This window comes from Cydia strobilella, chromosome 20 (assembly GCF_947568885.1).
Source record: "Cydia strobilella chromosome 20, ilCydStro3.1, whole genome shotgun sequence".
Taxonomy (NCBI): Eukaryota; Metazoa; Arthropoda; class Insecta; order Lepidoptera; family Tortricidae; genus Cydia; species Cydia strobilella.
This window is the reverse complement of record NC_086060.1, coordinates 4996311-5023695: the sequence shown is the minus strand read 5'-3', so window position 1 is coordinate 5023695 and position 27385 is coordinate 4996311. Positions and strand designations below refer to the sequence as shown.

Genomic DNA, 27385 nt, shown 5'->3' with positions numbered 1-27385 from the left:
ATTTTTGCAAAGGCACGACATATTTGTTTTTATTATAGTCATAGGCCCAAGTGTTCCGAAGAAACAAAATCAAAATAAATAAGGAATGTTTTCCAGATCATTTATAAATATTGTTTCTGATGACATCAAACAAATTTTAGAGCCAAATAACCATGGCTAATTGGTTAAAAAGCTCATAATTATAATCTACAAATTATTAGAAACAAATAGTTTTGATCTACAGCAAAAGTATGTAATTACCATTCACCCTTTGGTCGCCAAACGGGCATATTGGATTGAAATATATAATGAACCTTAATACAATTGAAAAAAGTTTATTCTTGCGTGTTTATTTCACACTTTTACGAAGGAGTAAATAATTCTAGGGAAGGGCTAAATAATTAATTATGTATCTTTACAATAACTAAAATAACACTGGTTACACAAAAATCTTATCTTTATAAGATTCGCTCCCTCATCTCAAAACTATATTTCATAAAAATCAATTAGAAAAATATTACTTCTCAATTAGTTCATCGTTGGCAATTATTATGAAACAAATGAACTACGTAAACGAAAAATTAGAATGGATTTTAACACATTGATTGATGCAATTATTAATGTTTACCAAATTGATATACAGGGTGGCTAAAAAATAAGTGCATTCCCGTTGCCAGGGAGGTTTTGGGATTATACTGAACAACTTTTACTATGGGACCAACCACGAAATCGCGAAAAAAAAATTACCCTCCCATAGAAAATGGACCAGCCAAAATGTACGACAGACAAAGAATTTTTCGCGATTTCGGGGTTGGTCCCATAGTAAAAGTTGTTCAGTATAATCCCAAATCCCTGGCAATGTGAATGCACTTACTTTTTAGCCACCGTGTATACAAAACATTATGCGCATTAATAGTTTACTACAAATAGGACATCAATGACATTATACATATAAATACGTCGAGAAATAACTTCAGCAAGCGGTTCACATATTAAACAAGTCAAATGATAAAAAATACTTGCCAAAGTTCTCTCAATTGGGTTAAAAACTAAAAGAAAATAGCTCAATACAAAGGGCGCTTTAGGGAAGTGATTTCAACTGACAGGTCTACATACAGTGTGGAAAAAATTAATGGGCCCTGGAGGGAAAATAAATAAATAAAACCTTACAACCTTAAGTTAGCTCATTTTACTTAGAGGAAACAATCTTTTATTTTTAAAAAGCAATAAAACTGCATTCAAAGATTATTCTTTTTTTTTCAATTTTGCTTGTCTAAAAATATTCTTGAGGACTAAATATTCGATTTTATGGATATTTTGTACGACAGACGAGTGTAAGACCTAATGTTTCTTGAAGAAATGTTATCATTAACATGTACTGTATCGACTAGTAGAATAAAATAGTGTTTATTTTTGGAATTTTTAGTCGGTTCGATTCCCGGTCGAGACTAGCGAATTTAAAAAAAAACTTTGAATGCAGTTTGGTTTCTTTTTAAAAATAAAAGAATGTACCGTTTCCTCTAAGTAAAATGAACTAACTTAAGGTTTTAAGGTACTTTCCCTCCAGGGCCCAATAATTTTTTCCACGCTGTATATTCTATTTTTCCCGTTATCTGTTAAAGTATTTACATATTTAAATAAATGTGATATTCACGTAATATTATGCAGCATTAAAGAATATAAGCCAGTATGTTTCAAGTTTCTAGCTCCACAAACAAAAAAAAAATAGGCTTGTATGTATTTTAATTCCAAATAGGGCTTGAACTATCTCACCTGTCACTTAGAACATCACTGCAGCGCCATCTACCTCGAGCTTCGCGTTTAACCTTACTATTGACTACTGCTGTTCTAACATTCTTAACTGGACCTTAAGTCTTCGCAATAAGGTTTATGATCTTATAACAGTATGGACACTCCCATCAATATAGCCGTTTCCTCGAGTGCTGTCGTTTCTGGTACCACATGATACCAAAAACAACACACGCGATGACTATGACGGCCAGAGACTGGAATTTTCGCGGCAAAACAAAAGACTGTCGCAATCTTGGTAGTTAGAAACATTTTTTTATCGATATCGATAGTTGTGTAATAGAAGAAAAAGACAGTCAACCAAACAGAAACGATATTACAAAAAAAATTGGGAGGTCTGTATAAAATTATATACAAACAAACACAATTACGGCCTGGCCACGACATCACGCGGCGGCGGCAGCGGCGAGCGGCGGCCATAGGTTAGAGCGAGACACAGCGATCGGACATTTCGTTCCCACCTATGGCCACCGCTCGCCGCTGCCGCCGCCGCGCGATGTCGTGGCCGGGCCGTTAGTATACATAATTTTTTTTATACTACATCGGTGGCAATCAAGCATACGGCCCGCCTGATGGTAAGCAGTTACCGTAGCCTATGGACGCCTGCAACACCAACAACTACAACAAATACTGTAATAAATGGCTTTATAGTGATAAACGAAACTGTTTACTCCCAGAGAAGGTTGAGAAATTAATGATATCAATATCACAAACCAAATATAATGTCATGTGCTGCTAATATGTGTACTGACGTAGATTTTTTTATCTGGTGGACCATATTTTTCTCCCATTACCCAACTATCGATATCGATAAAAAAATGTCTCTACTCTAGCAACATTGCGACAGTCTCTTGTTTTGCCGCGAAAATTCCGGGCTCTTATGATGGCTATACACATCATCCAGAGGAAGGTCTTGACGCCGGACATGGTGGGTTTCTGGTCGCCTCGAAGGTTTGGGCTGATGGGATGTACGGTCACATTAATACAGCCGTTTTCTAGAATGTTCCTGACGCTTCTGGTACCACATGATACCGAGGACCACACACACGATGACTATGATGGCTATGCACATCATCCAGAGGAAGGTCTTGACGCCGGACATGGTGGGTTTCTGGTCGCCTCGAAGGTTTGGGCTGATGGGATGTACGGTCACATTAATACAGCCGTTTTCTAGAATGTTCCTGACGCTTCTGGTACCACATGATACCGAGGACCACACACACGATGACTATGATGGCTATGCACATCATCCAGAGGAAGGTCTTGACGCCTGACATGGCGGGTTTTGGGTCGTCTATGTGTTCACGGGGCGCGTCGAAGGTTTGGGCTGATGGTATTATGTGGGAGCGGTCCTCGTCTTTGTTTTGCTGTGAATAAAAAAGTTGGTGTTAGTATGTGAAGCCCGTTTGACAGCTGATCGTGAACGTCACGCCTATCGTGTGCGGCGCGTCATCGTGAAACTTATAGGAATGCACGAAGGCCCAGCGCGTCAATTGACGTCTTTGGCAGTTAAAGTTTGTTAAAGTTCCTGTGGATTTTTAGATTTGTGCATATGGTAATCAAATCAAATATAATTTATTTTCAGGCAACTAAGGCCCATAGATACATACGTTACAACCTAACATATACAAGGTGGCTAAAAAATAAGTGCATTCCCGTTGCTAGGGAGGTTTTGGGATTTATACTGAGCAACTTTTACTATGAGACCAACCACGAAATCTTGATCCCAAAAACAAACCTGATCGATTGATACCATTATATGCATATGTAAAGAAAAAACCTGTTATAGGCTGGAATAAGCATGTAGCCAGTGCGCACAGGGAGGCCAGGCGTAAATATTTAGTTTGGTCTGCATATGGTGGACCGCGATCAGGCCGTCTGTTTGATGAGATGTGTGAGACTAGAAAGATTTTTAAGTCACGGCTAAAGTGGGTCCAGAATCATGAGGAGCAAATAAAAATGGACATACTCGCCTCACATCATTACCGAAACGACTTTCGATCTTTCTGGTCGAGTACAAACAAATTGAATTTGAAAGCTGGTGTCCCGGTGAGCATTGGGGGCATTAATGAACCTAGTAAAATTGCTAATCTGTTTGTAGATCATTTTACAGTAAGATCGCCTTTGGGGCCATCGCACGGGGAGGGGATCAATGCTGAGCCCATTAACGAGATAGGAATCAAAATCACATCTAAAGATATCGCTCACATTATCAAAAACATGAAAAGAGGTAAATCTCCTGGCCATGATGGGCTCAGCATTGAGCACCTGAGATACGCGGGTCCACACATAACTAGATTGTTAGCGATATTGTACACAGTTTGTATTGGGCACGCGTACCTCCCTGCGGAGATGATACGAACCATTGTTGTACCGATAGTTAAAAACAAAACTGGTGACATTTCGGACAAAAATAATTATAGACCTATATCGCTAGCAACTGTTCTTGCAAAGGTTTTTGACGGTGTGCTGGATGCGCACTTGAGTAAATACATAAAACTGCATGATAATCAGTTTGGATTTAGGTCTGGTTTATCAACAGAAAGTGCCATTTTAGGTTTAAAGCACACTGTTCACTATTATACGAAACGGAAAACCGATGTTTATGCTTGTTTCCTCGACCTTTCGAAGGCGTTTGACCTGGTCTCCTACGACATACTGTGGAACAAACTAAATGAGGTTCATGTCCCGCCAGAGATTGTTAATTTATTAAAATACTGGTATGGAGGCCAGGTCAACCAAGTTCGATGGGCAGGGGCATTGTCGACACCATACAGACAGGAGTGCGGCGTGAGGCAGGGAGGGTTGACCTCGCCGGTTCTTTTCAACTTGTATGTGGACGGACTGGTGGGTGCGCTCAGTAACACGCATGTCGGCTGTCATGTGGACGGTGTATGCGTAAACAATATCAGCTACGCGGATGACATGGTGTTGCTGAGCGCATCCATCTGTGGCCTGAGGAAACTCGTCAGTATTTGTGAAAGGTATGCGAAGGATCACGGGTTACTATACAATAGTAAAAAAAGCGAGGTCATGGTCTTTGGGGCCGGCTGTAAGATCCCAGATCACATGCCCCCAGTTACATTGAATGGTACACCTCTACAGAGAGTAAATCAGTTGAAATACCTAGGGCATCTGGTAACGGCCGACCTCAGGGATAATGAGGACGTTGAAAGGGAAAGGAGGGCATTGTCACGAAGAGCAAACATGATTGCCCGCAGGTTTGCACGATGTTCACGTGACGTAAAACTTACACTTTTTAGAGCGTACTGTACAAGTTTTTACACGTGCAGCCTGTGGGCTAGATTCACCAAGACTGGTTACAATGCCCTCCGAGTACAATACAACAACGCATTTAGGGTACTGTTGGGGCTGCCTCGACACTGTAGTGCATCAGGGATGTTTGCAGAAGCACACGTAGATTGTTTTTATGCAACAATGCGTAAAAGATGTGCCTCCCTGGTGCGCAGGGTGAGGGCCAGCGCCAACAGTATCCTGAAAATGATCTCGAGCAGACTGGACTGTCCGTACATGAATCGGTGCTGCACAGTCGCAAGTGGAGGTGTTCAGCGGTGATCCATGAACGGACAATAATAATATAATGTAATGTAATTTAATTTTCAATTTAATTTTAATTGTTATTTTATTGTATTATAAACCTACTAACCTTAGTTATAAGTAAAACAAAATATGTAACTAACAATATGTGGATCCTGGTTATCTAAATAAAGAACTTTTAATAATAATAATAATAATTAATAAAAATTTGTCATCAAGCCTATACTTACAGAATCCAACAGATCCAGCTCGTACATCTTGATGGCGATGATGTCGTGGTTATCGCTTAGATCTCCCGTTGTCGCCGAAGCCCCGAAGTAGTACCCGGTGGGCAGGAGCACATTCTCCACCCTGAGGCACTCTTTCCACGCGTTCTTGCCTTCTAAGTCGGTTGATACTGAAATAAAATAAACAGATTATATTATAGACTATATGGAGATGGACGGTATAGAAAGGACGACAATCTCTTATGGCAGAACCTGTTGCAAAAGTGACCAGCTTTCAGCTGTAAATAATAGTTCCTAATCACTCCGGTGGCGCTAGGTAGGCTCTGGTGTATGACATGAACCATAGAGGTATAATAATATGGAAATAAAATGGGGGAGCGGCAACAAATAACCCGACCAAATTACGTAGGTTGTTTTCGGTATGTTGCCAGGAATGTTAAAACGTGTTTTTAATTTTGTCGCATTGCGTATGTTCTGTCCCTCACCGTCTCACGGGCGCACATCTATATAAAATACTAGGTCTATGACATTTCATTTCGGTGTATGGTCTATTACCTGTTATTTGATGGACACTTCATATATACATTTCTCCATAATAGACTATATATATACTAGTTGCTGTGTGACCTCGTTAATCCCTCTAGCTCCACCAATTGAATGAAAAGGCAAAAAATGAGGCAAAAAACATTACATCAGAGAAAACTTGACAGTGGTCCCCAAACTAGGCCGCGCCTGTATCTTGGGAACCATAAACGCAAAAATTACACAATTTTGAAAAAATCCCGAAACAGAACCGTGTAAAAAATATATAACAATTACACATAAAATAAATAATAAAACTAAAACTAACTACAATTATAATAACTAAAGCTAAAAATTAAAAATACCTATCAAAATTTTGTGCCCTCGGTAGGGTGCCCATCACGCAGGCGCGCTGATTGCTATGGCCAATCTTTGCGCGAGAAAGCCGCCTGCGCGAGGGTCACCTGTGGCCTCCCTTAGGCGTTTGCTGAGCGCCTTGTGGAGCCCCCGTGCCCCCCCGTGTAAAAATCTTTCAAATTATATCAAATATCAAATATTAAAATAAAAATTAGAATTAAAATTAAAATACAATTAAAATACAATCAACTTTAAAAAACTTAGAAATAAAATTTAAAATTAGAATTAAAATTATAGCATTGTTTTTAATATAAAATAACAATTAAAATAGAATTGAAATAAATAATTAAATTAATTAAAAAATAAAAATAATAATAAAATGACTTCAGGAGTGTCGGTTGAAAATTACGACCTGTAGAGCCATCCACCAACATTTTTACCCAGATGATAAAACAACACAACATCAATGAGTTTGATTCGTTCGAATCATCTTGACGAATAGATGACTGTTGAAAGAAAAAATAACTTACAATCGACGATAAAAGCTTGTTTAAATCTTGTCAAAAATAAACAAAAAACATACCGATTAGGGTGTCATCCTTGTAAACAATGCTGATATGCGTGTCGTGGTTATAATTTCTGAACTTGGCCTCACAGCCCGCTAGCTGCGTGTGAGTTCCGTCTCGATCGTGGTCGTAGTGCAAACTGCCGTTGTTTATTGTTGCCGAGATGTAGGGGTGTTGGTGCTAAAAAAACACATTTTAAGTCAAATCGCTTCCCAGTTCAAATTAGGTGACTAGGATAAAATGCAAGTTGTTTTGAGAGTTGCGTCGTGAACGTAATTGAGTTCCAACAAACCAGATTAACAAGCAAATTGAGCAGTTGCAAGTCTAGGGGAAAATTTAAGGAATCGATCTAAGACCCCGTAGTGTGGGTATAGTGTTGGGCCATTTTAGATAACGTTCTCCGTTTCCTATGGGATATATTTTCGAGCGATTTAAACATAACAACACACCTGTAGGTAAGGTAACACAAGGCACAAGATAACAAAGGTTATTTAAATTTACGTTGTGAGCTCCATTGTGTAAGTATCCAGTACCTATAATAGTCGGGCCAGTATAACAGTCCTAGCTACCGAACACAGGTCCTTACGTCATGCGATCCTTGACTCTATGCCTCACCATTAACATTATAGTAGGTATACTATAGGACCAACCACGAAATCGCGAAAAACCTTTTCCCTCCCGAAAATGGACCAGCCAAAACATATGAAACAGCCATTTTTTTTTCGCGATTTCTGGGTTGGTCCCATAGTAAAAGTTGCTCAGTATAATCCCAAAATCTCACTGGCAACGGGAATGCACATATTTTTTGGCCACCCTGTATACACTAACTACTTAAAACCAGATCAAAGGTGACTTACATTGTGAGCTCCATTGTGGTTGCTATAAGTGTCCAGTATAATAGCCAGGCCGGTATAATAGTCCTTGCTACCGAACACGGGTCCGTATGTCATTCGGTCCTTGACGTACCACAGAGCCAAGCCGTCTCCGAAAAGGTCTTTGCCTCGTCCGTGGACTTTGAATTGCACTTGAAGCTCCCAATTGCGAGTGTAGCATGGCTGGAAAAAATAATTATATTAAAGATAGATATAACTCCGTAATAGATGGATACAGTCTAAGGAAAAACGTGCCTCGAAAATGGCGATGGCGCCACTACCTTTGGCCTACTCTCGAATAGATTGGCTTTGACGGTTTCGTTTGTTATTTAACAATTTTAACGCATATCAGTGAAAGAACATGGGTCAAGACGTCAACTGACGCGCGCGGCTACAGGCCAATATCAACCTTCGTGTATTGCGACAAGGTTCACGGTGACGCGCCGCAACGATACACGTGGCGTTAAACGTTAAATTTATCGGCACCTACTTATATAGCTTTAGACCACTTAGGCCGTTGGTAAAGAGGTTGTGAGGTATTTTGTTTTTGTAAAAGGTAGCTTAGTTTTGAGACTGAAACTAGCATGTATTACATTTTAACTTAAAATAACAATTCGGCTATATAAAGCTAAGTTTTCAACCAGTCCATAGTTGACCATTATCCGTCCCATTTAAATGGTATAGTTACGCCAAGACAAGTTGCAGACTTATCTTGGTCTAACTTTATACGACTGTAGGCGGGGTTGTCATTTTTTCACCTAGAGATGGGCGGAATATTCGGTAATTATTCGGTATTAGGCGTATTTTTCAATTTTTTTTATACCACGTCGGTGGCAATCAAGCATACGGCCCGCCTGATGGTAAGCAGTTACCGTAGCCTATGGACGCCTGCAACACCGGAGATATTACACGCGCGTTGCCGACCCTAACACTCCTCTCCCTCGTTGAGCTCTGGCAACCTTACTTACCGGCAGGAACACAACACTATGAGTAGGGTCTAGTGTTATTTGGCTGCGGTTTTCTGTAAGGTGGAGGTACTTCCCCAGTTGGGCTCTGCTCTAGATCTGGAATGACATCCGCTGTCCTGTGCCCTACCACACAAAGCGAGATGTCAATGTTCGTATTCGGCCGAATAGTTCGGTTCGAACTGCCGAATATTTACCGAATAAACAAATTGTTTTTTAAGGGCGTCCGCTAGTTAGCGCGGATGCACTTCGCGATCAGGTATGAGACGTTTCCGTTTCTTTTCATAAACATTCCCGGTCAGTCAAAAACACGTTATGAGTGCAGACCGCGGACCTGAATGAACTTGTTTTCAGCGTTTTAGGCAGTTTTAGCCCAACCGAACATTCGGTTCGTTATGAGCTGAACCGAATATTCGTATTCGGCAAAGTCCATACTCGGCCCATCTCTACAGTCAACGGTCAACCCAACGAAAATCGAAAAATGCTAAATAATAAATGTACCGCATAATGTCTGGTAATCATAAAACAAACATTATATACTTCTCTTTACTTACTAGGTCAGTTTATAACACATGATTTTACTGAAATATAAAAATTTAAACATGGATTAGCATAGTACGTCCTTACCTTGGTTGTTTATTGTATAATGTAAAGGAATACCAATAAAACCTAACAACATATACGATTTCGTCTTCAATTGTATGCCTTTGACAAAAGTTACGTCATTGCCTAAGCACCTTTACTTCAAACAAAGTTAATGAAAAACTAAAGTTGTAATTGATTGCCCTGATTAATTAAACTGTGTCAAGGGATAATCAACTTTAACATTAGTAACTAGGGTTTATTTTGCTTTAAATGTTAGTTTAGCATTGATAAGGTAAACCTTGGGTTAGGAGAAAATTAGAGCTAGATCAAGGTCGAAAGTTAAGTAATTGGCATATAAAGGTAATTTAAGGTTTTATAGAGGTAATAGGGCCAAAGTTTTCATAACATAATTATGTATATTGTGTACGTAGAATATGAGAACTATCAAAAAAATAGTGATAACCCTAGAATTACACAATTACTTACACAGATATTGAGGTTACGTAATAATAGGTTAATTACAGGTGGGCCATAAGTTTGTTTGCCACAGGAGTAGTATAAAAAAAGAAGCGCATAGTAAGATATCCTAGTAGTTCTAACAGAACAAAATGGTGTTTGTTTCTTTTTCCTTGACACTTCTTGATTATGGTAATATTAGACTACACTGAGGCACAAGCTTTTTTTCATTGATACATGATATATTATCATATCACAAGATACTCAGAGTATCCTATAGCAATGTTTATTATTCAAGAAATCATCTGTACAAATATCACTTGCGCCATTATAAAGCAAACAATTAAAAATTCTATATGCATCTCACTGTTATTATTATAACACTTTGTATGAATGTTTGATAATATTCTATTAAGTTCAGTCAAAATAATATCAAACCAGTGTTCTAAAACAATAATTCCCATCAGCATCATGCTTTATAATATGAGATAAAAATATGTAGTTTAATGCACAGTATATAAAAGAGTTGGGCTGGTCAAAAATTAATGTACAAATCAAATATCTTTAGCACCTAAGATAGTTATTTAAGTTTATTTTTAAGTTAACCGTAGTTATAAGTTTTAATTAACAACTAACAAAATATTATGGACCATGTTTGTCTGAAATAAATGAATTTTATTTTTTATTTTTAAATAGATTCTGTAGTGCGTCAGGGATGTTCGCGGAAGCGCGGGTAGACTGCTTCTACACCACGATGCGCAAACGAGCCACATCCCTGGTGCGCAGAGTACGGGCCAGCTCCAACAGCATCCTGACCATGATTGCGGATAGGGTTGATAGCCTATATATAAATAACTGCTGCATGATTCATGTGCGCAGGAATGGGTAGGTGGGCAGATTTTCTTTAAACTGGTTTTTGAGAAAATCTGCTTACTTATTTATTTTAGAAACTAGAATTTTATATAGTTAGCTAGTCAGTAAATAATTATGTATATACTAACATTAGCCTTAAGATAAAACTGTCACTAACACAAATTGATCCAAGTTGGTCCTTAATAAATGAATTTATTATTATTAAATAGATTGAGGTGTAACGAAAGTTTAGGTGATTTTTACAACTAATGAAACAGAACTAACATTACAGAAAATGTCAAATCCATTGTTTATGTGACCAATATTTGTGTTTAATAAACAACCCTATATACATAACTTTAGAATTGTTAGAATCATAACATTCTGCCAATGGGGTTGGGCAGTTGAAATTTTTTACAAATAGCACCAGCATAGGTTCCCCTGTCAATCTTACCAGCAGTGTCTTCTTGTTTTTTTTTCGGAATTTTATGGCCTGAATGCTAGCCCTTTAAATTAAATCCCATCAGACAAAACTAGAAGCAGAGGAAACCTAGGCTAGCAGTATCTATGAAAACCTTTGACAGTTGCCTCCCCTATTAATTAGATGTCAAATAAACATTCCCGCTGTGAGAGTTTGCCACGCGAAGGGATGATTAAATATTATTTCCTCATGCTCTGTTACTTCGGTACACAAATAGTTGTCATTGTTGTAATGAGTGGATGGCTGCTATAACAATATCATTTTCAAAACAAAATCTAATGCTATCTCAGTATTAACCTTGAATGGTTCTGATCACAGAATAATTATTATGAAAATGTAAATTATTCTCATAATAACATTTTGTGAGGTTTCTACTTTTTGTAATATAACTCACTAAAGGCTCTTTAGTTATGTACAGTCACCATCAGATATATCAGTGGCCAAGGTGCTAAAAAATATCTGAACATGTTCTTTATTGTTTTGTTAACAGCAGCTTTGTTCAGATATTTGTAAACATATATATCGAAGGCCGCTCTGATATATCTCATGGTGACTGTATAAGGATATGCATAAATCATTAAATTTTGTTTAGATTTTATTATATACTTTGTGCTGTGCTTAGAGAATTTAACAACCGGAGTCGCCTTGTCTGTAATTGTCTGTACAAAACAGTCTGCCAAGTTTTGCGGGGGAATGGCAAATGTATGGCTATATGTACGTAACATACAAATAGCCATGTCAGATAAACATCAGTCCATACAGTGAGTATGACTATTGGGCGAGGTTTTCAACAGGGTAAGTTCTTATAAATTCTTTAAGACTGTGTTCACATTTTTGTTGAATTATACATTCAGCCAATACATTTGATTCAAGCCAAACAATTTGAATACTCTGCCAAATTACTATTTACAATGTTACAAAAATCTACACTGTCATGAGTGCATCCAAATATAAAATTTTATATAATAGATACAAGTACTTGAAAGACATAATGATGTTACTTTATTAAATTATAACTACTCGTTTTTATTTCAATGATAAGCGAGCGGCATTTTAAGCCAATATCACCCTTATACTCATGCTATAAGGTCCACATAAAATAGCATGTTTACGCCCGTAATAATTACTAAACATATAAAGTATTACGACGCCCTTATTCCTGCTTATCGTGGTATGCATATTTACGTTCGCGATAATACAAAATCGTTACCTGAGTGTTCCAAATTGCGCCGGATTTGGACTGCAAGTCGGGGGTTAAGCGAACGTAATTCGTTGTCACTATCGTGCTACCTAAGAAGTCCCAGTAAGGCACCGACATTCCACTTCCTGAAATTAACCAATAAACGTATATTTACGTATTTATTTAATTATATTCACAATATCAAAGTCAAGAGTCACAGGTCACTCACCCTGGTAAGGTTTTGTGAGGGAGTGTTCCCGTCTCACGTAGTCCCGGGTATTCCATTCTGCAAGAATAGGACTAAAAAATAGGCCCGCTAATACGTATTGTGTTATCTGGAATTTTTTTTGTTGCATTTTCTAGTCAAATCTAGCGAAATCAGCTAACACTAGAATATGTCAAACTCACAAACTGACGGCTGGCCTGGCACTGGCAGCCGCATACTGATGTTGCCAGAATACAACTTAAAAAAATCTCCCAAGGCCACGCTGACCGTTATCGAATTATATACTCTGGCACACCAACTTTGTCAGTAGAAAAAGGCAGTAAATTTAAAAAAATGTAGGCGCGAAGGTTTGACTTCCCAATGAAAATTTGAATTTCGCACCTTTAAGTAATAAAGTGAGTGTGTCTGAGTATAGCAAGAAAATTGTCATTGAAATATATTTCTGAAATCTACTTAAAATTTATGAATTTGAAATTCAATATAGAAAAAAAAAATTAAAAAACATCAGATGAAATCAAATCCACTTTACCCATAAAATATCAAGCAATGGTAGAAAATATTTTTTTAGTTGTAACATTCCTGTTGACGTCAAATGTCAAGTGTTGTCAGATAGTTGTCAGCTTGAGTCGATAAAGCAGGCAATAAGGATAAGAATACAGTGCCCTCTGTAGTCTATTTACCAAAACTAACGATAGCATGTTGTCGATGTAGTACAGATAGATTTCACTAGATGTCGTTGTAATACCAAATTTTCTTTGAATTTACTTTAATCAATTTAATGTAAATGAAGATTATAACTTGGAAACCGACATTTTTTTAATATAATGGTTAGGGTCCCTACTAAAACAGCGTAATTTATGGCTTGACCTATGGTCTATGGTACGTCTATCAGCAGGTAGGTATGTATAAACTAAATAGGTAGGTACGAATCGTACCGTACGATAATGGCGTTCTCTATCTAATCTAATACCAAAGATCTCTCCGTAATAGATGGACAGTCTAAGGATAAAACGTGCCTCGAAAATCACGAAAATTTGATTCTCGATCAGATGGCGCCACTACCTGTGGCCTACTCTCGTATAGAGGGCGTTGACGGTTTCGTTTGTTATTTAACAATTTTAACGCATATCAGTGTAAGGACATGGGTCAAATCGTATAAAAATAATTAATGCAAATAAAAAAAAAAACAATTATTCATATTTAAATTTTAAATACATTTTGTCGTATTTTTATAAATCTTTATTTTTAGTTTTTTGCATTTACTATGACAGTACCGCTCTATCTTATATATGTATATATATTCTTGCAATTCTTGTATATATATATATATATATATATATATATTTCGGGGATCTCGGAAACGGCTCTAACGATTTCGATGAAATTTGCTATACGAGGGTTTTCGGGGGCGAAAAATTGATCTGTCCTATCTCTGGGAAAACCCGCATTTTTGAGTTTTAATATATTTTCCGAGCAACGCTCGGTCTCCCAGATATTTTAAATGTATCTGAGCCAAGTTTGAGCCAGATATTATATGGTTCAATTTATAAACAATGATGAGGCACGCAGCTTTTCAGCTGCAATAAATTGTCTTTATTGTTCATTTGCCTCCGACATGGTCCTTTTTCTCACGGGTCAACTGCGTCCATCACGGGTTAACTGCAAGAAAAGGTACAAAAAGTGCAAGCCTGTCTCTCAACTTAATTGTGCCCAATTGGCTTAATGAAACGGCGGGTGGGCCTTCACCTTAACGATCAATTGCTGTCATTAATCTAACCTTCACTTTCCAAGTCGGCTAATTCGCAGGCCAATGACCGGCATCGTTAAGTTGAACCTGAAAGTTTTTAAATGTCAGTCGTCGAGATTTTTGAAACTAAAGGGGCCTACTGATTATCAGGCCGCCCCACGATATTGCAGCCTGTCAGTAGAACGAAAATTTGACATTTCCGAACAACTGACAGGCCCATAATGTCCGGCGGACTGGTAGTCAGTGGGCCGGTGGGCCCCTTAAGATAGTTATGTAAGGGGGGTTCCAAAAAATCGGTTCTAACTTAACCTAAGTATACATTATAAATATCATCATCTAGTCTTATTTACTGTGGGACTAGATGAATCTGTGTAAAATTTTCCTACATATAATATTTATTTATTTATTTATGTAGATACCTGAACACATTAGGTTTTTTGCACTGTAGGTAGATTCTTGCCAAAAACTTTTTGGGCAGATGTAGATACTGGTTAGCTACTAAAATGAACTAAGCACATTTTTTATTGTTAAGAGTCACACGAAGCCGCCGCCAAAATGCATTTTAGCACGCGTGAAACCGGGGTATCTTGATAAAAGGTAGGTAGGTAGGTATTAGGTAAGTTTATAATAATTAAATCACCATCATCGTCTATGTTAAATAAACAATTAGCACCATGCGTGAATTTTTTATTATTTTTGTAATCATAATTTATATCGTTTGAACACCGGAAAAAATAAAAATACTTTTGTAAACCTTCACATTATTTTATTAAAAAATATTTAAAATGTTGAAAAATTTCGAGCGGATTGAAACGCTCATAATTTTTGGCGCTAACTCGACAGAGCGTGATGACGTCACACGTTGGACGGTCCAAGTTGTAACTAAAAAGGAAACAATAAGTTCTCGGCGTGTTTCTACTTCTATTTATTCTTATAAATCTAAAGCTATGCATGCTGCCAAGTTTCGTGATTTCTGTCGGATGGGACCATACCTCCGCCATACCAATCCATACTAAATCAAGCTAAAGAACCGCACTAAAAGGTTATGCCTAAATCTAATGATTTGATCTGACACTGACACAATTACAACATGGTTCTTTAATATTGCATAAAAATTGAGTTGAATTTCCTTTCAGGTTCCCTTTAAAAAAAAAAGATTTCCTGATCCTGGCAGTTGGCTCAATACTTTCTATAGTTCCTATTGGTTTTTCTTGACGCCCCTTTTTCCTATTTTTATTCCTATAGAAGTTTAAATTCTTTAACTGATCATCTACACGGACTGGATCAAGTTCTGACACTGAAATTCTGCTCCCACAACCTTGATGCTGGCAAAATTGTCCCAATGGACACAGTGCCAGCCCGAGTCCTTGATCAGAGTAGAGCGAAATCGGGTTTTGGCGCCCTTCGTTGAAGCTTTAGCAAAACGAACCGTATTTTGGGCCCGCGTCACACTCGCGTCTTTTAAAACTTTTTTTTCTCATTTGCCATTTTGGCGCCCCCCTTGCCATCCGGCGCCTAGAGCGGCCGCTCTACTCGCTCTACCCTAGATCCGGCCCTGAATGGACAGATGCGATAAGAACCAAGAACTGAAGTGAACTGAGTTAAAATCCGATGACGTGTTAAATTAGGAAAATTATGAATGAATGACAAATTAAAAGCATGAATCACATAATATTTATTGATAAAGTTATTACCATGAAGGTGAGAATGGCGTAGGTAATACCTACTTGTAGGTAATTGTATTGTTAAGGGTAGGTATTGAAACAATATGTCTTCGTCCACGCGTATCTCATAGGACAGCATAGCCGGACATTTATTTGCCACGAAACTTGCCAACTTTCATAAAATCCTAGACATAATATAAAATTCTAATTTAATTAACAAAACCATTAGTTTATTTATAACTGCCTATTTTTAGTAGAGTTCAATGACACGCATTAGCGAAAGAAAGCGAGCACGGCACATGACATTGTTCAGCGGCAAGTTTGTAAACAACTCTGACTCACCGATATCAGCTTGAAAGTAAAAGGCAATCAATGTATATGCAACTTCATATGCACTTACGACGTTTTTCTTTTGAGTTCGCGAATAGTTCGTGGTCGTTTTGAGCTCGGAAGTGAAAGCGGACATAGAAAGCAGAGAAACGATCTCGATGGTTCCATATTGCAAACTTATCTTGTCACGCGATAAACTCGCAAAACTAATACTCCCATATAAGATCCATTGAAATGCCTTATGGCATGTTGTTGTGAACGGTAAAGATAAAGTTGTTACTCCTACGAGCTATTTTGTTTTTCAGAGAACAGTATTAGGGGCACGTTTGTTTGTACATTGGTTTTCCGGTTCGGAAAGGTTATGAGAGCGTCAGGTGATTCAGACATGAGAAGCTGTATGAGTCAGATCAATTGCACAGTAGAAGTGAACATTTTTTTTAATATACTACGTCGGTGGCAAACAAGCATACGGCCCGCCTAATGTTAAGAAGTCTCCGTAGCCTATGTACGCCTGCAACTCCAGAGGAGTTACATGCGCGTTGCCTACCCTAACACTCCGCACCCTCGTTGAGCTCTGGCAACCTTACTCACCGGCAGGAACACAACACTATGAGTAAGGTCTGTTATTTGGCTGCGGTTTTCTGTAAGGTGGAGGTACTTCCCCAGTTGAGCTCTGCTCTAGATCTGAAATGACATCCGCTGTCCTGTGCCCTACCACACAAAGCGAGATGTCATTCACAGTGCCCATACCTCTCTTTTGGACGTAGTTTAATGACATACCCGGGTCCGGACGTAGTTTAAGGATACCCGGGTACATAGAACCTACTTACAGTTGTGCGCAATATAATAGCGTACATCTTCCTCCTCCTAGCGTCGTGTTCCTCATTTCTGAGGGTCGTGAAGTCCCCGTGGAATCAGCTTCTCTTCACGGTGACCCGCCATCTCTGCCCGTTTTTGGCATCGTGAAGCGCGAATAGCGTACCTACATAAGAAAATGAAAATCAGGGGAAAACTATAACTTTAGATCAAATTAGAACTTTCTTTATAACTCTTCTGTATTACTTGACATTGTTTCAAAAATTAACTGTAACCTTTACTTAAATAATATTGGAAGTAAAAAATATCATGAAAATAGACTTTTTTACTAACTTGCGGAAATTCTTATAAAAAAGATCCAATATAATTGATATAAAGTTATAGTTTTCCCCTAATTTTCATCTTCTTATTGACTATTGAGGGCTATCGTTTTTTTGCTCACCAGTTGGCGCCTCTGTTGATGGTGGTCCAAAAGACTAAAGAACAGCTGTCAGTCATTGAAGTGACAAGTGACATTTGACATTTCGAACTATGGAAAATACCACCATCTACACTAGCGCCCCTAGCGGCGAATTCATACGCGTTAGCCCTCATTGCACACAACTGGATACCTATACAAATGATGATGATTGATAAAAACTTTCCTATGTCCTTTCTCGGGCTTCAAACTATTTCCATGCCAAATTGAATCTAAATCGGTCTAGCGCTTTATTGACAGAGTTTCTTTCGCATTTATTAGTAGGGAATGTAGGGATTTAAAGTTTGATTCTGTACCTAGCTGTGCTAGTGCATTTGGGCCCTCTAGCTAGGGGTTGCCCAAGAGTCCTGTGGCCGTCAACTTTGCCTGTCATTACGGTTTTCTTTTAAATGTGAGAGGTGTTCAAACTCGTGGTCCTGACATGTTACCACAGTTATACGATCGTCGCGAAACTAACTAGGTGCTGGATAAAACAATCGATTGTGCACCTACCTTACCTAATCGGTATGATAAATTGTTATCACCAACCAGCCAAGCGACACATATCGGATGTCGGAAGTAAAATGTAAGATATACATATGTGTTTATGCATTTAATAAATCGTTATTACTAAAAAAATATAGTTGTATGATGTTTGTATGTTTTTTATTACAGTTTTTTGTGTAATTCGACGTTTAGAGACTGGATACATCTCTAACAAAGTATCTAATATTTCATTGATTCCATATTTGTAATTGTTTTTTGTAATTTTTGGTTATTTATATTGCTTGTAAAAAATGTACATGTAAAAGTGGTGTGGCCTATTTGCTGAATATGTGTGATGCTTGATTTTAAGATTTCAAAAGGAGAAGGTTCACAATAGGACCCCCTATTACTGCAATGTTCTGCCACCAGAGTGCAGCACTAGCCCGTTTGGTAAACCATAGAATAACTTATACATACTGTGCCTTTAACAGGTTTTTGACAAGTTTTCAGATAATAAAATATGACACTGATGCACCAAGGCGGTTCGTGTACAGAGAACCTACCGGGAAACGCGAATCCGAAATTTCGCTATCTGCCTCTTTATCGCTCGAATATGCAAGAGTGACGGAGATGTTAGACAACGAAATTTCGATTTTCTTGTTTTGCGATAGACCCTCAAATTGTGGTAGTGGCGCTCCCTGCGCAAAGTTTCGCGTAATATTCCCTATTCGGTTGAATCGGCAACTGCAAGATAGATCAAACAGTTTCTTCGTTTCTTTTTTTTTTGACGTGTAATATGTAACAATATTATAAATAAATGAGTATGAGTATGAGTATGAGTATAGCTTAATATCTTGCGCTTAAGTCACATTCCCTCATTTATTAATTTATTACTGTTTTTGCGATTAGTACCTATTCTATGTAGCTGTATGTGTGATCATACATTAATCTCAACTCTCCTGCAAACATCCACATTACATTAAATCCAAGTCATAATTACGCCAAACCTCCTTAGAAAGCCGCTAACAAATTAAAAAGAAATCATCATCAATGCAACAATTCAAAATTAGAACACAGTGTTTTCTGACGCACTTGCAGCACACACTATCAAAAATGTTACTACAGTCCCAATTTTAAAGTTCTTTTTAGGTTGTGGTAAAAAAGTGACTGTCAGATAAAAATACTAGGGGGAGTTTAGTAGCTCATGGTCAAATAGAGGCTTTCTCAACTTTCTCTGCGACCTGAATGGGCATTTGTTGAGCTAGGTCGACTTAACGGAATCGAGGATCACTCTTATTTTCAACTTTCGTTAGAAAATAGAAAGTTATGGCCGTCTTTAGGGCAGTTAAGGTAAGTGTGAAGGGTTTTTTTATTGGCTCGTAGATTTAAGGGCGATGAACTGCGCGAAAGTGGAACTTTCTCGTTTATGCATCAAATAAATATTAATCTTAACATTGTGGGTGTTAGGTGTTAGACGCGGCTCGTGTTCCATTGGACAAACTTTAATAAAAAGCTGTTAAAAATATCTCTTTGCTAGTAATGATATGCTGTATGCAAATAGGTACTGATATTACTTATAGGGTGGGTGCGGGCATCCTGACCAACTAAAACTACATTGTCACGCGAGTTTTCCTTGCCCGGCTAGGGGCGTTACCCTGAGGAAAGTCCGGACAATAGAGTTAACTCACTCTATCGAAACTAACCTTACAATAAAACTAAATTTATATTTATAACTTCACTTCCATCGTTCCATCAATATTTCAGGGCAAAAGAATGGGATAGTAACAACAAGTTAGTATTTGCGACACATAATTTTATTACTGCTTAAGAACATGAAAGTAACCTGCTAGCAAATCATTCAGTCGAGCATTTCACACCTTATCCTACAAAATTGTCAATCGGTAGAGCCTGGGTCGTGCTACAAATGGTTCCACAATGATTTACAAGAAGCCCTATCTAAGTTTGTTAGTACTTAGTACCTATCTATCAAATTGCCACCACATACTTCTAGTACAGTCAGCTGCAGAGAAAAGGTACCCCCCCTGCATAGAAGTTTGTATGCAAAGATGCTAAGTGAATAGTATTGCTGACTGTACATATGAAATTTACTAATTTAAATTTAACACTTTTAACCCTATCATTTTAGGATGAAAGGAAATTAGTCCACCAACCTCCAACCAGGGATTACCACCAGATTATGCCCGTCGCGCCGTTCTCGGCCGCGCCGGAGCCAATACAGGAGCACACAATTGACCCCACGCCACGGATCAGCGCAGACGGACTACGTAGGCGAACAACACGCGAACGCGAAGCGAAGCGGTGCGGCGCGGGGTCAATCAATCCTATCTTGATACCTATAGAAGCGTCCGACTACGTTAGCTGACGTTAGCGATCTCAACGCCGTGGGCCCGCCGCGCCGCTTCGCTTCGCGTTCGCGAGTTGTTCGCTTACGTAAAGGGGCCCACTGACTATCAGTCCACCGGACGATATCGGCCTGTCAGTTAGAATAAAAATTTGACAGCTCCGAACAACTGACAGGCCGATATCGTCCGGCGGACTGATAGTCTGTGGGCCCCTTAAGACGCTGCGTCTCAGTGGAAGACAGATTACACAGTCGAAGACAGAATTGGGAAATCAAAAATTAAATCCAGCAAAATTTATCGAAATCTGACGAAAAAATATTGACGTTTTTAAATTAAATATCAGCCTCATTATATATCATTATTATAATTATACTTTCTACTAACACACCTAATATAAGTTACTACTAACATAATATGGATTATTTGTATCCGAAATAAATGCTTTCATTTCATTTCATATATATAGCGTCTTAAAGACATTAAAAAAACCACGTCTTGAATCCTTGAATGTTGAATGCACTAGAGCTCAAATATAAATAAATATACCTAAAGTGACGCAACTGCCAAAATCTGGCCACTAGTTCATTTACCTCGGGGGCAACAAACCCCGTAGCATATGGGCGATGCGAGAGTTACGTAAAGAGTAAAGATAAATATTATAAATATTTTGACGACCTGTCTGATCTAGCCTGTGAAACCGATGGTCCTGGGTTCAAATCCTGGTAAGGGCATTTATTCAGTGACGAGCACGGATAATTGTTCCTGAGTCATGGGTGTTTTCTGTGTATTTTTAAGTATTATGACAGATGGACTTACCTTGATTCCGTGGCGGAGGGGGCGCTGCCTTTTGTGGGATGCAGGTTGTGTTAGCACTAATGCTGCATCCCATTTGAGGGAGGCCACAGGCTGTGCTGGCTCAGCAGCGGAGTCCGCGGCAAGGGCTAAGCACGCGAAGTATTCCGCGCTGGAATCCTCGTACGACTTTGTGCCGGTGGCTATCGAGACGGCAGGGCCTTGGGGGTCAGAGGCTCGCGCTTTCTTTAAAGAATTAGGGCGTCGTCTGCGGTTGAGGGGCTGCGGATCCTCGCTCTGGCTCGTATCTGGTTCAGCAGGTTTCCATAGCAGTTCAGCGGGGAAACGCAGCGGGAACAATGGGGACCTTTGAGCCAGGTACGATTCAGGGTGGTTTATTTTTTTCTATTTTATCTTATTATAATTATTATTATTTTGACTAATGTATCGTGCTTTAGTTGACTTGTTTTTATTTATAATATGTATAAAGTGCGTATAAAAAGGATGACTCTCGTTAGACCGGGCCGTGTCCGGGCCGGAGCTTCCGGCGCTTACTTTTCTATGACATGACAGGTGATCACGTGATGCTTTCCATAGAAAACGAAGCGCCGGAAGCTCCGGCCCGGTGACAGCCCGGTCTAACGTGAGTCATCCTTAATGTTAATGTGATCATTTGTATTAATTTGTGTAAATAAGCTAGTAATAATTTGTAATTGCAATTTTTATTTTATTTTATTTGTATATGTTGTATATAAATGTTGTAAGTGTTGCGTGTCGTGCCGTGGACAATAAAGATTTAATTGTTTAAGTTTTTATATGATCATGTCCTCCCAGACGTATCCGTCGACGGCGACATCCCGACAAGCGTTTTATTTTTATATTATTAATATTATTATTTTTAAAAGGGTTTTATTAACTACTATTACGCGCATGGGCGCGAGCGTGACTAGCAAAAGTAGCAAATCCAGATTTGTTTTTGAAAGTCCGGCAGCACGAAGCACAGTAAAGCTGTCCAGATGAGTCGTAGGTGTAGTTGTAGGAGGGCTTGGGTCGAGTTTGTCGGAGCTGTCGTTTGGCGTCAAGATCTTTAAGCCGGGTGCATTCAAAGTTATCAAGACCCGTATTGACAGCAGCTCGCCAGTCCGATCTCCGAGTTGCAAGCTCCTCCCACGACTCGCATGATATGCCGGTGGCCGACAGGTGGCGTTTTACCACATCCTTGTAGCGCAGGTACTGCCCGCCAGCCCTGCGTTTACCAGAGGCTAGCTCAGAGTAAAACACTGCTTTAGACAGTCTCGATGGTGCCATACGCACAAGGTGCCCACACCAACTCAATTGGCCTTTCATGAGCAGACACTCCATACCTGGCATGCTCGTTCGACGTAAAACCTCCGAGTTTGGTATAAGATCCTGCCACCTCACCCGTATTATTGCTCGGAGACATCGTAGATGAAATGTGTCTAGACGTTTAATGTCCCCTTTGTACAGACACCATGTCTCCGAGGCATAGAGCAGCAGAGGCAGGATAATTGCTCTATAAACGGCAAGTTTTGTGTGAAGGAGGATCGTGTGATTTCCAAACCCGTGAACCCGTGACTTGAAGTATTTATATATTATATATATCGTTGTCTGAGTACCCACAATACAACTCAATTTGCGTAATAATGTCCTATAATATTTATTTATTTATTATTTTATTATTTTTTATCTAACGTTTTATTTTAGAACTTGTTTTATTATATAGAGTGAGAATTTTTTTTACTAAATAGGGAAATATTATTACCAGACATCGAATTTTAGGGTTCAAAAGGGGAGTTTCTATATCGTTAAACTCGACTTTCGAATCGATGCTCGTCCTATATACTAGTGATCGCTCCCAGTCCCAGCTTTGTTTGAAAGTTATTTGCCTCCTAAAATCCGATTTCTAAGTATGACAGTCCATCTCCATTTTACCATAAGAATAAATAACTCATAATCTTTTGGCATACCTACTTACCTACTGTTTTGAGAAAAAACTCGACAAGTGCGAGTCGGACTCGCCCACCGAGGGTTCTGTACTTTTTCGTATTTGTTGTTGCTATAACAACAAATACGAAAAAGTACAGAACTTCTTTTTATGTTGCCGCTATGGCAACAGAAACATTATCTGTGAAACTGTCCAGCTATCACGATTCATGAGATACAGCCTGGTGACAGACAGACAGACGGACAGTGGAGTCTTAGTAATAGAGGGTCCCGCTTTTACCCTTTGGGTACAGAACCTTAAAAACAGTTACAATTACATTACATTTAACATTTACATTTAATTTAATGCATTTACATGCATTTAGATGGTTCTCCCTGTTATGTAGACTTGACCTTTCGAATGTCGATGAAGTTGTTGAATTGACAATGAGGACAGGTTAGGTAGGGTCCGTTGTTTCAAAATCAGAGTTTTTGAGTAAGCAACTACAGTCCAAAAGCTCCCAATTATGGTCCAAAATCAACTGGAATATAACGGCAAGCTCGGCCGAATTTCACCTCCCCATACAAACGGAGTTTCGTTCTGATTTTAAAACTACGTGTTGGATTGTAATGAAACTTTGCACATACAATGACATAAGCTATATCTAGGTCTATAATTAGTTTATATAGCTCTAGTATATAAAACAAACGAAATAGAGCAAAAACAAGTTTCAGAGCAATCTATCTAGTCGTTTTAAAATGAGAGCGGAACTGCTGTATGGAGAACCGAGCTTGCCGGGGACTCTTAAGAGTACTTAAGACTACAGTTAGCACAGTAACTGAAGATATATACAGGCCAATTCAAATTTTAATTATTCGATCTGTTTCCAATATGATACTGATATGTCAGTGTCAAAAGTAATATTTCTTCAACCAAAAATGTCACTTTACAACAACAATAAATAAAACTCGAATCGGCCTGTTAGTTAGAGGTTGTTTACTAGTCCAGCTAGACTAGCAAAACAATGTCTAGAATGTAAAAGAAAGTTTTGGCAGCAGCGAAAGCATTTTTAAATTTTCTAAGTGTAAACTTGCACAATTAGAAAATTAAATCTGCATTAAGAAATTTAAAAATATTTTGGTCACGTTAAAGTCCAAAGTAGACGACCCTTACTACGGTCATTGACCCTAGCCGAGTCCACGTCTAGTCCGAAATCGTAAGTTAAATTCGCAAACTCCTAAATGTTTAAACCTCTAAGGAAATACAAACTTATCCAACGAGACTAAGTCTAATGTTAGGTTAGCAGAAATAGCGACATACGAGCTTTCCAAAAGTGAGGTGTCTTGTATATACGACATTATCAAATTAAAACAACGCTAGGGTTGAACGCACTTTGTGACTGACATTATTTTTTGCAATCACGTATTTCTTTAATTTTGGCTTTCCAAAATTAAACCTTAGCTAGTAGAACTTAAGTTAAAATTGCTTAATTCAAGCAACGCATATTATGTTTAGTTACGACTGTTACGAGGTATCAAAGAGAAGTATAGGTGTCGATATCTACACACCGACCGCGAAAGTTGCCAAAACGTGCTTTTAGAACGGGAAGAATCGCCGTACACTTTCTAACCGATTATCAACTCTAAAATTAAACATTTAAGGGTGAAATTACCAGAATATGAAAGTGGAAGTTGTAACTTTTTTAAAGTGGTGGAATTAAAAGGATAATGACCCGTGGTTTTGACCTTCCGCGATCTACATTTTGGTGAAAGTGGGACATCCATCATCGCGAAGTGGAGAAAGTCGCCCTTCTTGCTAATGTGGCTATGATTTATTTCGTCGTTCGAAACTTAAATTTGGCCTTTAGACGAGTTCTGTGGATTTCGAACGGCAGGTTCTTTTTACAAGCTGTAATTTGGTGTCAGAATTCCAATTAAGGCTAATAAGTATTATAGGTTTTCTTCTTTTGGATTTGATGGCCTCGAAATCGGCAGAGAACCATGAGGCTGCATGTCCGACAGATATAAGCGAGGATGCGTAGAGAGGGATGTTTGTTAACCTTTTGGACGCCAATGACTGAATTTGAATGAATGTAGGTTCAACGCCAAAGATCGATTAATCGGTCATAGACCACAGAGCAGCTTAGACCTACATGCATAATATGCATAAAGCTCAATTTAAGTTTTGACACTTCGGTGACGTGGCGTCTGGCTGGATGACAGCTTTTGTGGTTTGACACGGCGTCGAAAAGGTTAAGAACCAACAGATTCACTTCTTTTACTTATACAAAGTGAAAACATATCACATCATACCGAATTAAACAAAAATACATAAGTAATGATCGAAAAAAACTCAAAATTGACACCTAACGAGAAAACAAATCTAAAATTTAATAATTATAATTTTATTTTATAATTATAAGTATGAAAAACAAAACCTACAATTAAAACCAAATATATATAATTAATCTACACTTAGCCTAAAATAACCCATCGTATCTCGTGCATAATGCCTGCATCCCCCGCTGAACTAAAGTGTAAAGTGAAAGTGAAAATTTAGTAAATATTTCATAGTTTAAAAGTGTCTTTTATTCGTCTACCTATCCACATCCATGCACAATTCTGGTAGAAACAGAGACTAATTGCTCTACGAGTAGACCCTACTGCCACCAGGGTATTAAGATTTTCGAAATTTAATCTTTGCTGTATCGGTAATTACATTTTATAATCCTTACTTAATATTATAAATGCGAAAGTGTGTCTGTCTGTCTGTTACCACTTCACGGTTAAACCGTTGAACCGATTTAGTTGAAATTAGCTAGAGATAAACTTGAGTCCCGGGGAAGGACATAGGGTAGTTTTTATCCCAGAAATCATCTTTTAAGGGGGTGAAAGTCTGTATGAGGAATTGATAAAAAGCAGATTGGGTAAAAATAAGCTACGCAAATTACTAACTCCACGCAGACGAAGTCGCGGGCAAAAACTAGTAGGATATAAATGGGGCATTTTCTATGAAAAGGGACCTTATTGTCGATGGTGCTTACGCCGCACAACGTCGCGCGGCATTGTATTTATATCGGAGCATCGTTTATAATTTATAAAATGGCGTAAGCGCCATCGACAATCAGGTCCCTTTTTATAGGAAATACCACAAATATAGATGTGCTTTATTTGATAGCTCAATCAATAAGTCAAGTAAATTCAAACCTTCTAGTCATCGATATCTAAACCATGAAGGTCTAACAATCTTATCCTGGGAAGATACAGGATATGGATGCATACCATAATATGCAAGATATGATCGTTGTGAAGGTTCTTAAGGGCCATAATATGTGTCCAGCATATTTGTATCGTTCGACTTTTCAATTCTACTTTAAGTATGCGAGAATTGTTACCAGTCATTTTTATGCCCCCGTCTGAGGCATTTCTCTAAACGATTCAGAATACATGACCCACGTAGCAGTATACATGACTGGATGGATATGATAGTTGCGCTTTTGGGGCATTCCACGAGAATGTCTCTTACGAAATGCTTTTGCCTTGTATGGCAGCTAATCTAATTCAATCAAATCCTTAAAGCTCGAGAATATACTGCCAATTTGTTAGCAAAGTCATGAAATATTACCAGACCCAATATCATTTTCTCAGCCGTTTCAGAACCTTTAGAAGAACGGCGTTTCGTGAGGGATATTCTCGTGGAATGCACCTGTTATCGTCTCACATAAGTACTTGTTAGGAAATGAGGACTATAATCATATCCGTGCAGGGTTTAATTATTTGAGGTGATCTCATTACCTTTAAAAAAATGAAATTTTAATTTATAGTAGTTTTCTGAGAAATAAATCCATTCAGAAAACCCTTTATGGCAATGCGGCCTGTAATACAGGTATACAGGTACAATGTGGCGTATACTTAATGACAACTTTTTAAGATTTTTGAATATATCTATGGCTAAATTGGCTAAATATGTTGTGACACTGCATTTTGTATAGATGTCCAGTTTAACAGTTTTGCCTGTCTGTCAAATAGTGCGTAGTTTTTTCATGTGGCAAGTAAATCTTTAGTGTAGCAACTGGTAGCAACATTCATATGACAGCCAGTTGGCCAATGAAAAACTAATGGGTGTTGCCACTACAAATTAAATCACATTT

The 27385-nt window shown here is 38.4% G+C and overlaps 2 protein-coding genes across 2 annotated transcripts in view; both read right to left on the bottom strand.

Moving 5' to 3' along the window:
- Positions 1-27385, bottom strand: part of LOC134750775 (myrosinase 1-like) — a 190423-nt gene that overhangs the window by 143496 nt on the left and 19542 nt on the right. The window lies entirely within an intron of this gene.
- LOC134750535 (vesicular integral-membrane protein VIP36) lies at positions 2943-12795 on the bottom strand. Its single transcript, XM_063685731.1, has 6 exons — positions 12639-12795; positions 12440-12555; positions 7876-8073; positions 7036-7198; positions 5577-5743; positions 2943-3155 (listed from the first exon to the last, which is right to left on the bottom strand). Exons 1-6 carry the CDS (start codon positions 12763-12765, stop codon positions 2943-2945), a joined length of 984 nt encoding a protein of 327 aa, XP_063541801.1. The 5' UTR covers positions 12766-12795.

What these genes read in the sequence shown, in the direction of transcription:
- LOC134750535 (XM_063685731.1), bottom strand. Translation starts at nt 12,765, where the DNA reads ATGCAACAAAAAAAATTCCAGATAACACAATACGTATTAGCGGGCCTA. An exon ending in CCTCACAAAACCTTACCAGG is followed by an intron (nt 12,556 to 12,638) that starts GTGAGTGACCTG and finishes GGTTAATTTCAG; the next exon opens with GAAGTGGAATGTCGGTGCCT. An exon ending in AGCTGGATCTGTTGGATTCT is followed by an intron (nt 3,156 to 5,576) that starts GTAAGTATAGGC and finishes TTTTATTCACAG; the next exon opens with CAAAACAAAGACGAGGACCG.